General features: G+C 34.8%; 1 protein-coding gene across 4 annotated transcripts in view; it reads left to right on the top strand.

The window, feature by feature from the left end:
• Positions 1-14,020, top strand: part of LOC123322892 (zinc finger homeobox protein 3) — a 191,455-nt gene that overhangs the window by 162,084 nt on the left and 15,351 nt on the right. The window contains exon 6 of one of the 4 annotated variants that reach the window (XM_044910968.1): positions 524-570. The exons of the other annotated variants lie outside the window; for them this stretch is intronic. Coding sequence (XP_044766903.1) covers positions 524-570 — 47 coding nt within the window. The remainder of the gene's footprint in view (positions 1-523; positions 571-14,020) is intronic. 4 annotated transcript variants of the gene reach the window in all.

Below are 14,020 nucleotides of genomic sequence, written 5' to 3'. Positions count from 1 at the left end.
ATGTTGTGATACGCATGCCAGTGTCTATGTTTGGTCTTGTATCTACTGATTTTCTTAGGGAACTTCGATTGGAATAGTCCAAAACTCGATGAGGTTTCCTTAATGTTATTAATTTTATAGAAATCTACGCAGTATGATGAATAAAATGTTTTTCTCCATTTAAACAATGCAAGAACCGATCCAATTATATTTCATCACATTTCTTGTTTTAAAACAACGAAAGAAATAATTTCTTTCGCCATATATACACAGCAATATAATTTGAAATTCGTATTTAACGGTCCATGAAAATTTTTTTTCAAATGATACAGCCAGAGTGAAAGTAAAAATTTGAGAAACAATTTTCATCGAACGCAATTACTGTCCGTTTTAAGCATGTTGGAAACACCGTTTTTGTTCTGTATCAGCTGATACCAATAATCAGATCATTATCATTGTGTTACGCGACCCTGACGTGCTTAAAAAGTTCCAAAAAAAATCTCTGAAATTGTTTGGTTTCTTATACATTTTTTCAATATTTCAGCGTACGATTCTTCGCAATGTGACTTTGGACTGGCCTCAATGGCAAAGGTCAGTAATTAATTTTATTTTACTAATTTAAGCACGCAGGGTCACATTTGGTGTTAATCAGTTCAATTGTCTTTTTATACCAGCGCAATGAAAGCGTTCGGGACGAGATTGACCTAATTTCTGAATTGGCCATTAAAATTCATAGTTAATTTATGTATTGCGGGTATTTAATGGAAATTAAGTCGTCACACTTGGATTCCTACGATGAAAGCTAAATGTGTGGTAGATGAAGAATGTTATCATTATCCGTCTCAAATTTATTCGTTATTGTAGGGGACCACCTATTTATCATTTAGCGATACATGTACTTTTAATTAATTATCTATTTTATCATAATTTTCGAAGATAATTTGTTGACACTCAATTATACGGTCATTGCTTTGTTTTTAATTGTGTAAGTAACTCAAATGCAAAGAACGGAAAGTCAGAGTTTTAATTTACCGCACACACTAGTTCTGTCGACCTAGAAATTTGCAGAATATAGGGTGAATTTTTGATTTGTACATATATTTTAACGGTAGATTATTTTAGTGAAAGGGAACACTTTTCTCCTCTGCCATTTTTTCTGATTCGATCGAGATAAAAATACAGGATGTCTATAATATAAACAAATGCAAAGGACTTAGCGAGATGATTCCTCGATGAAAATAAGCAGAGGTAGTTTCTATAATTTTTTTCGAAATCGACTTCCCTTCCAAGATACAACCTTTGGAAGTGTAGATGGCGAGTTGACAGTTTTTATTTTTTTTTGCGGGTTCTAGAAAACACTGAGTCATAAAACTATACATAATATGAAGCACTAAGTAGGTGTTACTCACAAAATTTTTTAGATCTCATAACTTCATTATTAAGGGTTGAAAATAACAACTCCTAATGATTTTCCTTCGAAAATTGTTTCCGTGGGATAGATTATCGAAAAATGGAATTCTCTTATGGTTTTCCATTCAATTCTGGAGAAATAAAAGTGTCTTGCAACATTTCGATACAGGCGATACTTTTCTCGAAATAAATAAAAATTAGAAGCAGTTCTGATCACTGTTTATTCCATTTCATGGCATAAGTGTTCCATAGAATGCCTATCTCCTTCTAAAATACATGTTGTTATTTTCAACCCCTAATAATAAAGTTATGAGATCTAAAAAAAATGTGTGAGTAACATATTCATATTATCAATAGTTTTATGACCCAGTGTATTTTAGAACACGTAGAAAAAATTAAAAACTGTCAGTTGACAGTTGGCAGGCGATGACAAGTTCCTCAGCAATTAAGGCTGCATCTTGGAGAGTAGGTTGATTTCGAAAAAAATTTACAGGAACTACCCCTGCTTATTTTCATCGGGAAATCATCTCCCTAAGTCCTTCGCATTTGTTTACAGACACACTGTATATAACCATTTTAAGTTTTTATAATGAGGTATGCCACCCCTGATAACCTTACAGGGTGAGTCTTTGACTCGTACAAATTTTTACAGTAGATTCTTGAGGCCAAAAGAAACACTTTTCTTCCTTACCATTTTTTCCGAATCGGCTGGGTTTAAATTATACAGGTTGTTGAAAAACCTCTGAAAAATGTTTTTTTTTTAGTTCTATCTCACAAACGGTTTTATCGAATGAAATGAACTTCGGAATATAGTTTTGATTAACCTTTTTCGAACACAAAACTTCCAGGTTTTTCATTATGACCATAACGTACCCTAATAATATCAAAAATTCAAAGAACCCTACTCTTGAAACTAAGTTGGATGCTATCTAATGAATATATTATAGAATGTGTTGGTCAAAATGAAGAAACTAAATTCTGTGTCTGGATAAAATTAATCACATCAATAAAATACGAATATATGCTGACCTCAATTCTATCTTCTCCCTGTTTTGTAATTTTAGAAATTCTCGTTCTTTCTTATGTCTCGCTTAGCTCAAACTTTTCTCAGACAATGAATCTACCATAATAAAAGACCTACGAAAATGTTCAGTGCAGAGGAGGCGTGGAATTAAAAGGAAACTCGAAATGCGCGTTTTTGCCTATTGAATTTTTTCGTAAACATTCATCAAGACGTCCAAGTATAAAAATTCCGTAACGAATTAATCTCTTGGAATATAATGTAACCTGATGCGGGGGAGACACAAACACCCATATAATTATTATTTATAGGACTCCTCATTACCGGCAATCAATCAACATTTATTACCTATCGGAACGGAAAGCCCAATTTGTTAAAAGCATTTCCTTTCTTGAAAAAAAAGCGGATAATTCACATCGAGCGGCCGGTTACGAAAAATGCTCCAATAATTCATTAATATCTTAATGTATTCCCCCAGCCGACTGAAATCTCAATTTAATTAAGCGCGTTCTTTTCATCGGTCCCCCATTATTCTCCTTAATGATATGAAAATCGAACCACTCCGGGGTTTTGATGGAAGCTTCCATGGTAATTCTTCGGACATGCGGCGTCGTTCTTTACGGATATTGAGTTCATTAATTCGCTCCATGATTTTTTGCCGGGATTAGTTTCATTCTACGTCAGAATATTCTCTTTATACTTATTAGCTATTCGCCCAAGCAAAAGTTTCGAATCGGTTTTTTCATCGTAATCCTTGTTCTATGAACTAAAGAGCGTGCTTCATTTCAAGATCAAAAAACGCCGTGTTCAGACTTTGGTAGTTAGCAAAACGTGAATTTATATGTCGATAAACCGAGTTTTTTCGAGTCAATTTTGAATGTACAATTCTTATTAGATATCGATTGAAATTTAATCTATACTCCATTCACTTTTATTTCAGCACTCGGTTGGCCATGGAAATTTGACACATTTCACTCTGTATAGTACGAAAATGTGGAGTTATGAAGCTTGTCAAAACATTTTTGGGTTTTAAATCAACGCTATGTAGCCCTTCTACGTAAAAGTTTCTGTTATTACGTATTTTATCAGAATGTCAAATCTCTTCGGAAAATATGTGACGAACATAATTGAAGTTTATACTAACTGATTGAAGGCATACCAAATCCAGTTATTTGCATGGAAAATACAAGAGATCAGTATAATATCATAATATGCACTAGCTTGAGGATAGTTAATGTTCGTTATCTTTTTGGCTAAAGTTTGAATAGGTAACATCAGTTGTAGATTTCAAAAATATTAACCCGAAGATGAAATGCATATGTTGCAGTGGTTGGGAATGGGTATCTCCCGAAGGAATTAACAAATAATTACAAGAATGTTAAATTTTTCAACAAAAAAATCTTGCATCAATATAAGTAAAAGGAATTAAAGGAAGTTTCGTGTCAAGATGAACTTCACCTTTGAACAAAAATTTCACATGAATAAACAATTAACAGGACAACTGGCGCGTATTTGTGGCTGTTCATCTTAATACATTGATATAATAATAAAAATTAGGTATTTATTGGTAACTTAAGACATTCACAATGTATAGGACAAGTCAAATGAAAAATAGAATAATCAATTTTCAGGAACTTATTCTACGATGACATTCATCGAAAATCCTGTAGTAAACTTTTCGCATTAATTCACTCAAACATAAAATTCTCAAATGCCACCACTTTTTTGGGTCTCCCAATAGAAGGAAATTCTTTGTCATCCTCTTCATTCACAATCTTTCTTATTGTGGAAATATTCAGCTGAAATATAAGTCGTTTAGATTCAGATGAAACATTATATAAATTCTCTTACATTGAATATGTTCGCTACCGTCTGACGTATTGTGGATTTTAGAATATCAGGGTATAACTATTTGAATGAGCGGACCTAAATTCTAAATAGCACTTCTTGAAACCCTGTCTCTTTTTTCAATCACTTTCGGCATTTTCGTAATATTAATTGATATAAGTTGTGGCAACGGCGTTATGACATTAACGACATTTCATGAGTGCCAACCTTACTAGTGACAAAAACTTGAGAAAATTATTTCATGGCCAACCGACTACTAAAATAAATGTGAATGGAGTATAGATTTGTTCGTCGGGGAGACAAGTAGAGATTGATTTGTAGTTCAGTAACGCTCTGGTTATAAATTTGAACAAGCTCGGAGAGACAATCGATTTTTATGACGACGCCACTGTCTCCGTCTGTCTCGATCTACGTATAATTCTTCACGATTTTAACGAGCATTGATTTCACACCGTAACCAGAAGTGTCCTCGCCAAAAAACTCACTGATCTTGATTGATCGCGGGTAATGAGAGGGCCCATAAATAATAATTACGGATTTTCAGGAGACTTACTACCCGAACTCACCCTCCATTATATTCCGGAGATTAATTTGCTTTCGTTCTCCTTTAAAACATCTTCCGATATAATTTGGAAACTTGGGAGGGGGAAAGCGAGGGTGACGCTACAATGTGGGGTTGCATTTTTTATGTGTAGATATTCTTCTGCCCCTTAATAAGGGATGAAAAAAATGAGTCACGCACGCCGTTCACCCTCGAGAAATGAAGCCGTCTTAGGCACTTAAAACGAGCCCGCGGGTTTAAAATATTGATCGGAATCTCCTCTCCTTCATCCACACACAACACATAAACTAACCAATTTCCGATAAGGGAGCCCTAATACTAATTCAGTTTTCGCATATTCAGCAGCCTAGCTGAATTTCGGATGGAGCGTGGGCTTGAATACGAAATGACAGTACCTAACGTTTTTTCTTTCCTCTCGAGGTCTTTTCGCGTAGCCGGAATCCACTGGGACAGAGAAATGTTCAATCCAGCGAAGTTTGCCAAGGACGGAACTTTTCTCGGCCCCCAAAAATTATTATACATTCGAAAATTTCTAATAGTTAGGAAGAATCAATTCCACTAAAGTCCAACTCTAATTCCTTCACTGTGGAAGAAAAATGAGAACGTAAATTATTCTATTGAACTGTCGATAGCGATTTAAATTATTGAAGAATAATTTTGGTCAAGGAAATTTCAGTTCATTAAAAAAGCTCACTTAGGGATTGTCGAAATTATGTTATGAGTTGGCACATGTGTCCTCTCTTTATACAGACACCTACTCGCAGGAAAGTCCTTCAGAATTTAATGCTCCTTTGAAAATGTTTTCCTCCATTCTCACCTTAAAAATCACAGTTTAAAATTTTAATGGGGCATTAAATCTTAATGAACGTCCCCGCAAATGGGCGTAACTTTGTTTAAAATTTAAGGAGACTCAACGTTAAGGCCTTACTAACACGTACCATTTACGGACCATTTAATGGGGCATTAAATCTTAATGAACGTCCCTGCAAATGGGCGTATTTTTGTTTAAAATTAAAGGAGACTCAACGTTAAGACCTTACTAACACGTACCATTTTCGGACCACAAAACCGTGGTAGGATTGTTGTTGCTGTTTTTTGAACCCAATTCAAGTTGTGCGTGAGTGCTACGTTGCTTTTCGCTACTATTCCAAGTTATTGGAATCGCTGAAATAGGTATTATAGTTGGGGAACCGACGATACTAAATCGGGATTTACTCGAGCGTCGTGGAGACCTAGTGGATTTTGAAGATTAGATGGGAGAAAGAAAAAAAACTTTCATGCTGTATGTACTTTCAACGGTGGGGAAAGCGTCTGCAAGTTTTCAAAGATGTAAAAAGAAATCGTCAGGTGTGCATAATCGAGCGTATCAGAATATGATCCTACGTGTCTCTGATTATAAATTAATGTTAATCTGTCAGTTTGCCTGGTGGGGTTGGCCTTACGAAAAATTTTTTTTTCCTGCGTGTCAGATTTTTAGAGGATATGTTAATTGGACCCAAAGGAAGATATTTTTCAAGGGACTGACAATTCGGACGTGACGCAAGGTCACAGCGGTCCTTTGAAAATTAAAAAAAAATCGTTATTTATATATACTCGGGCGTGTCAGGTTTTCATACAAATGGTTAATCTCGGTGTTGCAGACGTGTTGACCCATTAATCTAACAATAATCAGGGGGGGTTTTCTTAATCTGACAGTTTGAAGATGATAACAAGACATTTTTTTAAATATCTCCCTTTCTGTACCTGTAATACTTGCTGTATTCATAATGAAAATTGAAGATACTAAAATTCTATACAACTTTTGTCTGAAGCAATTTTACATACTCTCAACCGTTTTCGAGTTAGAGGGCGATAAAGGCGAGGAGCTAAGCCACACATGCGAAAGGCCAAGGTCAATGTAGAAACCCAGTCTAATAAACATTCATCGCCATATATCTCGAAAACGTTCAAACGTAGAAAAAATTGCTTCGGACAAAATTTGTAGAAAATGTTATGGCCTACAAATTTTATAATGAATGCGAAAACAATTTGAAGCCCAGGAGAGGAGATAATTCAACGAAACTGTTGTTTGTGACCTTTATGGCAAATTTTTATTGTTTCGTCTTACTGAAACTGCCGCACCGGGTTTCATAAAGCTTGATCGGGGAATCAACGCTTGATTGACGAATAGACGTCAATTGGTTTTCAATCGATAATTCAGTCACGATCATTCAGAACATCATTTGCGCATCAAATTATGATGTTCATACGTCCATTCAATTATTCTCAATTGCTACATCATCAATATATTAAGAAATTAAAAGATTTCAGTGATTTCCTTTGAGAAATCGAGTGACTGTCAAATCGTTGATCGGAAAATCAAAGTTTTATGAAACCCGCTGTTAAGCTGACATGCTCGAGTTTGTACAATAATCGTTTTTTTTTTTACTATTCTGACAGGCTGTCCTAGGCAATTCCCCCCATATACAAGTCTTATTTTTGGTAGAGGTACCCTACAGGGTCCAAGATATCTCCCATTATATTTATCTCATACACTAGAGTAAATCCCAAATTTCCCTCTTGGGCTCCCCAACTATGACTCAACGTTTAGCCTGTCTCCAACTTGTTAGGCATGAGTGTATCAAAAAAAACGGACACTTCGAATGGATGCTTAATACAAGCACAGCTCTACTCATCTAGTATCAAGGTACGAAGATTGAGTAAACACAGTAAATAGTAAATTGAAACTGAATTATTGTGCTATCATTTCAATCTGAGGCAACATGACATGAAAAATACAGATTGTGTAACGTTAAAAAAGAATGTTTGTTTTGTATTTTCTTATGAAAAACTCCATCTCGTTGTATATATTGAAATACCTACCGAAATTGCTTAAATGGAGGGGTTATCTCTGAGCCTGTTGGAGGGGCTGTTAGATTGAATCCAAACAACCAACCTCCCATATCACAGGCCACTAAGTCCTTCGAAACAAAAAGCTAGAATCAACAGCCATTGTATTGATGATATTATGTTATATCAAAATTGAGGAAAATAATAAGGATGTCAAAAAAAATCTATATTACATATTCTTGTAATCCATAGCTATCGGCTATATCTATTGATATATTGGTATTTTTTTTAAATGAGTATCACTGTTAAAAAGTGTGAATTCGACTCTAATTATAAAAATTTTTAATTCCCCATTAAATGATGATTGAACGGAAGAATAATCTGAATATCCCTTCCCTAGCGAAATATCTCTCTCAACCCTTTCGTTCGATCTTCAAACGGGCAGAAGATATGGCAGTAATTCATTCCCTCGGTATCATGAACGCTCGGGGTTAATTGCCAGCTAAACTCGGCTAATTGATAACTAAATGGCCAGTGTTTCTCACCCCTTTCACCGAGCAACAAGTGGAATTTGCGGAAGCCAAAGGGTTGATAACTTTCAGCCGCGTAATTCATCTTTCCTTTTGGATCCCTTGTTGGATTAACTCTGGCAAGTTTTTGAAGGGAGCAGTGGGTCTTGTCGACTTTATAATCCGTGAAAATTTCATTGAAATTTTTTCCATTCCTTTGGGAAATTGGAATATTTTTGTGATATTTGAAGATGAGGTTTTCAGTAGAGAGAGGGTTGGATAATATTTCGCACCTAACATGAACACAAGGGCTGTAAGTTATAAATTTTTACGGTTGAAGAAGTTTTTCATTGAAATGCCAACTAACTCCAAAATCTCGTTAGTGTGTGGCTTTCGTGAAAAAATTTTTGGTCCAGTGAGGACCATGCAGAACCTTATTTTTTCGGCCAGCATAATGGACCAAATAGGCGTGCAATTGAAAAAATTGTGAAGCAATTCCTAAAAGATGTTGAGAATTCGTTCATAATGAATATGGCTACCGCTCAATGTTGAATGCATCTTTTGAAATCACTATAACATCGATGATATGTGATTCAAATAATATGGAGCCATATGCCAGTCAGCCCACGCCACATCGACTCTCCGTCATGACAATTTCCCTGATCACATCTCCCAAAGAAATGGAGTCACTAGGCCAGCTTGATCTGGAGATTTGACATCCTTGTACTTCTTCCTTTTGCTTTCTTGGGGACTTTCAGTAGGGTAAAGTCTATGAAACAAGCCTACCACCATCTAGCAAGTCAAAAAATGGATCCTGCGGAAGTTAGGTCATGGCACACACTATCTTTCACAAATTATGGTAATTCAGACTTATGTTCATTTTATCGTTCGTGGAAAAAAACCAAAATCCCGTTAAAAAAACATTAGTTTTCCTACTGAAAACATAGCTCACTGAGTAATATGGGTACACCCTTGATATAGTTGATCGATTCATCAAATAGTGACTAATCAATTTTTAATGGAAAAAAGAAAATTTATTTATTACCTACAAAAAATCAAACGAAAATTCCTGAAGTCCTAGATTCATTTCAAAACTAGTTTAGTGGATTCGCAGATATTTATTTATTACTTCGTTACTATGGAAGCAAGTATGGTTTTATCACCAGTTGCGAAATATTTTACTTTTCGTTACTGGTTACGAAAAGTAAATCGTTTCAAAATGTCAATGGTTTTAAAAAAAATGCAATTTTTTACATATGTCAAAATGAAAGAAACCAAATTGCATAAGGAAGTTATCATGTTGAATTATTTGTAATCGTTCGTTTACATGGAATGGATCATGGATGAATGGATCATCAATACAACTTAGCAATAGCGGATATTCATGGGATATACAGGGTGATTTAAAATGAAGGGAGAATCTAGAAATGAAATTATATGACTATTAAGCCGAACTTAATGTGATAATATCCGATATCAAAAATACCATTGATTGAGAGAAGCCTACTTATTATAAAACACATGTTATCTCAGCCAACTTGGTATTTCAAGATGCAATTCTAATAAAAGCAGTAAAACTTTGATTTCTAATAACACGAAAGCTTTTTGAAATATGATATTGAGCAAAATATATTTTCTAACAAACAAGGTATGTTCTTCAGATTTCTTTATTAAGCTTTGTTGCATTTCTATAGATGAAAAAACATGACATGTTTTGTTCATGGCTATTCCGATTTCATGAGGCTTGTTAAGCTCAATCGTCATATGTATATTGTATCTCCAGGTTCTGGGTTTCTTTTTTGTATAAATCACCATGTATGTATGTTATTCTGCGATTGTTAAACAATACAGGGTGAGTCTTTGATTTGTTCAAATATTTTAGTATATTCTTGAGTTCAAAAGCAACACTATAGAATTTTTTCGATTCGGCCCTGATAAAAAGATACACCCATTGTAAGTTTTGATAATGATCTGTGCCACTACACATCTGTGGATCTTTCGAAAAGAGATCGCATTCGGTCAAAGTACCCAATTTTTCGAATTTCACAGATATTTATTTGGGAACATCAAATAACTCAAAAACGACGCATAATACGAGAAAAAATGAGGAATACTTTTATTATACAAAACGTTCAAATTTTCATTAGACAGTGTCCAACTTAGTTTCAAAAGTTGGGTTCTTTCAATTTTCGGTATTTTTATGGTACGTAATGAGTAAACTGGAAGACGTGGGTGATATCTTGTATTCGAAAAAGGTTCATCAAATAAACGAAATAGTTTTTCGTTTCCGAAATTCATTTCATTCGATAAAATAGTTTGTGAGATAGAACTAAAAATAATATTTTTTTATGGTTTTTCAACAGCCTGTATCTTTAAAATCGAGTCGATTAGGAAAAAATGGTAAGAGAAAAAAGTGTTTCTTTTGACTTTAAGAAATATTTGTACGAATCTAAGGCTCACCCTCCATACTTTATGGGTCCAACAAGAATAGTTTCACACCCATGAAGCATATCGCTATCGAAAATCCATGACTTTCTGCAGATTTCCGAAAGAATAAATCAGTTGTACTTCTTCGGACTTATCGAAAGTGATGTTCCCAACTTCTTTGTCACATTTTTCTATATTCTCCCTCTCGAACACCCTTCCGGATTTATCCGACACCTCTTTTTCGGCTCTATCTTCACTCTGGGCGACGAAAAAATTAATTCGATGATTAAAGAGATTGCCGCCACGGAATCCCTCTCGTCTAGGGAAAAGATAAATCACTTCAACCCCGCTATCAGACTGGCGCGACAGACGTTGACGATGGCCAAAATCCAACCCTTTCGCGCTCAACAAGTGGATTCGGCGAAAGGGTTCCCCGGCAATGTTAATTTTACAATTAGCCGAGGGCTTTTCCCGGCTTTTCGCCAAATTAAAGGGCCGTTTTCCGGCCGGAGTGTCGCGACCCAGACAGCTTCAGTGTTTCTAATTAACTGCGGTACTTAAAACTTCGGGAGGAATCAGGGTTAATTATTCCGGGAAGCTGGGAGAAAACTCTCCGCCTCCTGTTCTGGTTTGTTGAATAAACGAGCTCCTTCAAACGGTTTTTCCTTTTCCACCTTTTTGTCTTTCTCGAGTCTCCCGGTTCTGAATGACCCCTCTGAGTGCGAAAATAATTATGAATTAAGGAGTCTCTTTACTGACTTGATTATTTATGAAGCGAATTAACACTTGTTCAACAGTTTTTGTGTTTGAACTTTCCATCCCCTTTTTACCCAAAATACCCATAATTTTCGAAGAGGGAAACATCAGTTCAAAGTTGTTTCCAACCTTATTTTTTTCGTTTTGCATTTTTTATTTCCTGTTTCTTTTCAGGGTTTTCACTCGCAATGTCTGGAACAAAATTAATTGAAAAATTGAAATAAACGATTTGCTCTTGCATAAATTCTTGCACTAATTTGTCAGGAGCAAATCAACTAGCAAAAAATTGTTGCCTGACAATGAACTGAAAATAAAGAACGTTGAAATTATAATTTTATATTGTAACGTTTCGGAGTCTATATCAAACTCCTTTATCAGACAAAAATCAATTTTCGAAAATCTTCTGAATTGCATCTTTTGTTTGACAGTTTACAGTTCCTTCTGCAGTAAATTGATCCGAATATGATCTGTTCCTAGCGAACAATTTGCCAAATTATTATTTTGATCTAATAAAATACACGTAGATTCTTTAATCTTTTGTTTATAATGGTCCGGCTCCGTCATTAGAATTTAAATTTTAATGACGGATCATGTTTGTTCTAATACAGGAGACCACATGATGGATTGGAATAACACTAATTAGTGTTTTTCCGGTCCATCATGTGGTCTCGTGTATTAGAACAAACATGATCTGCTATCTGTGATCTATTAATTTGTCTATTTTTAATATTATTTTCATGTTCGCGTTTTCTTATTTCTAGGATTCATTTACTGAAGAAGGAATTGTCTTCCGGTAATTTCAAAATTAAATGAATCAACGTTTCTATGCAGTCTCTGTTTCTATGTATTGACAATTAATGTCAAACAAAAGATACAATACAGAAGATTTTCGAAAATTGATTTTCGCCTGATGAAGGAGTCTGATATAGACTCCGAAATGTTACAATGTGAAATTATAATTTCCAAAGTTCTTTATTTTCATTTCATTGTCAGGCAACAATTTTTTCTAGTTGATTTGCGACTGACAAATTAGTGCAAGAATTTAGGCAGGAGCAAATCGTTTATTTCAATTTTTCAATGGATTTTGTTCCAGAGATTGGGAGTGACTATCCTAAAAAGTTGCAGGAAATGCAGAATCCTCCCAGAATAAATTTTAATCGATATCTGCATTTCTTATTGTTTGATTTAATGATGAAATTATCAAAATGAAAGTTTAATTCAGAAATTTCATAAAATTTATGTAGGTGTACGTTATTGGGAACTAGGAAGGTGCAAAAATCAGCAAATCTTAGCTAATGCCAACGTTTCGCAACATATATTGTTGCTTCTTCAGGGCAAAGCCAAATTATGCCTTCGAAACAATAGATCGTACAAGAAGAAACAGCAGACAGTGAAACATCACCTACAGGATGTTGAGAGGAAGCTTTGAATTCACAAAATTGTTGCATGTCATCTACGAAAATTCCCCTATGGCCTATACCATATACCAGGTGAATTTCCGCCAGTGTAAATTGTTCCATATTTGGAGAAGGATATCTTTTGATTGCAAATTGGTTAGTGTACGATCATCCTGCTACGCGGAGTAGGAATCTCTCAAAAATGTGGCAATAGGTTAGATAGATTTATCAGTTCGAAGATTTCGCCTGTATTCATAAATATTCTTCAAATAAGTCTAACTTTATATTCAATGTTCTAACGAGATTCTTCAGCACTATCAAGGAATATCAATAACAACAAACTTATCAACTTTAGAACGAAGAAAGAGAATGTTAGTCAAAGGAACTATTATTCAATTATTTTGTATGTTATCTGTTGCATGTAGAAGAAGAAGTGGCTTCTGCATTTTCTGTAGGACATGTTGATTTTGAGAAAAAAATTTGATGGTACCTGTAATCGCACTACCCTGCAATATTTTTAATGAAAAATGACACGTCCTACGAAAAAAAAACACAAGAGTCACTTTTTTGCAAAATGCCACAGACTATTGAAAATAAGAAAGAGGCAGGAACAGTGATATGAGTCAAATTACCGTTTTCTATTGAAACAGGCACGGTTACTCATTCTCATATCCTGCAAAATTTTATTCAAATTGAAACTTTCACACCCTGTAACGAAGCATTTTTGATACCTAATTCATCATTATAAAAAGGTTGTTTTTATTTAGCGCCAGTATATGTTTCCGAGGTTTTATAGGGTAGGCACTCATGGAACTGTGGAGCTTTATCGCTCAATTCCGGACAAAATTAGAAGTTAGTTCATATCTCATATTATACAAAAATTCTTTTACAGGGTGAGTCTTTGACTCGTACAAATATTCCAACAGTAGATTCTTTAGGTCAAAAGAAACACTTTTTTTGCCTTACCATTTTTCCGAATCGGCTCGATTTAAAAGATACAGGCTGTGGGAAAATCAGAAAAAAATATTATTTTTAGTTCTGCCTCACAAACGGTTTTATCGAATGGAATGAATTTCGGAATATAGTTGTTCATTTATTCGATGAATCTTTTTGGAACACAAGACATCACCCACGTCTTCCAGTTTTTTCATCATGACCCTTACCATTCATAAAAATACCAAAAATTCAAAGAACCCAACTCTTGAAACTGAGTTGGACGCTATCTAATGAATATTTGAATGTTTGGTGGAATGAAATTATTCTCCATATGTTCTCGTATCAT

The sequence above is a fragment of the Coccinella septempunctata genome, chromosome 1 (assembly GCF_907165205.1).
Source record: "Coccinella septempunctata chromosome 1, icCocSept1.1, whole genome shotgun sequence".
Classification (NCBI taxonomy): Eukaryota; Metazoa; Arthropoda; class Insecta; order Coleoptera; family Coccinellidae; genus Coccinella; species Coccinella septempunctata.
Note: the sequence above shows the minus strand (reverse complement) of the source record. Positions and strands in the feature narration are given on the sequence as shown.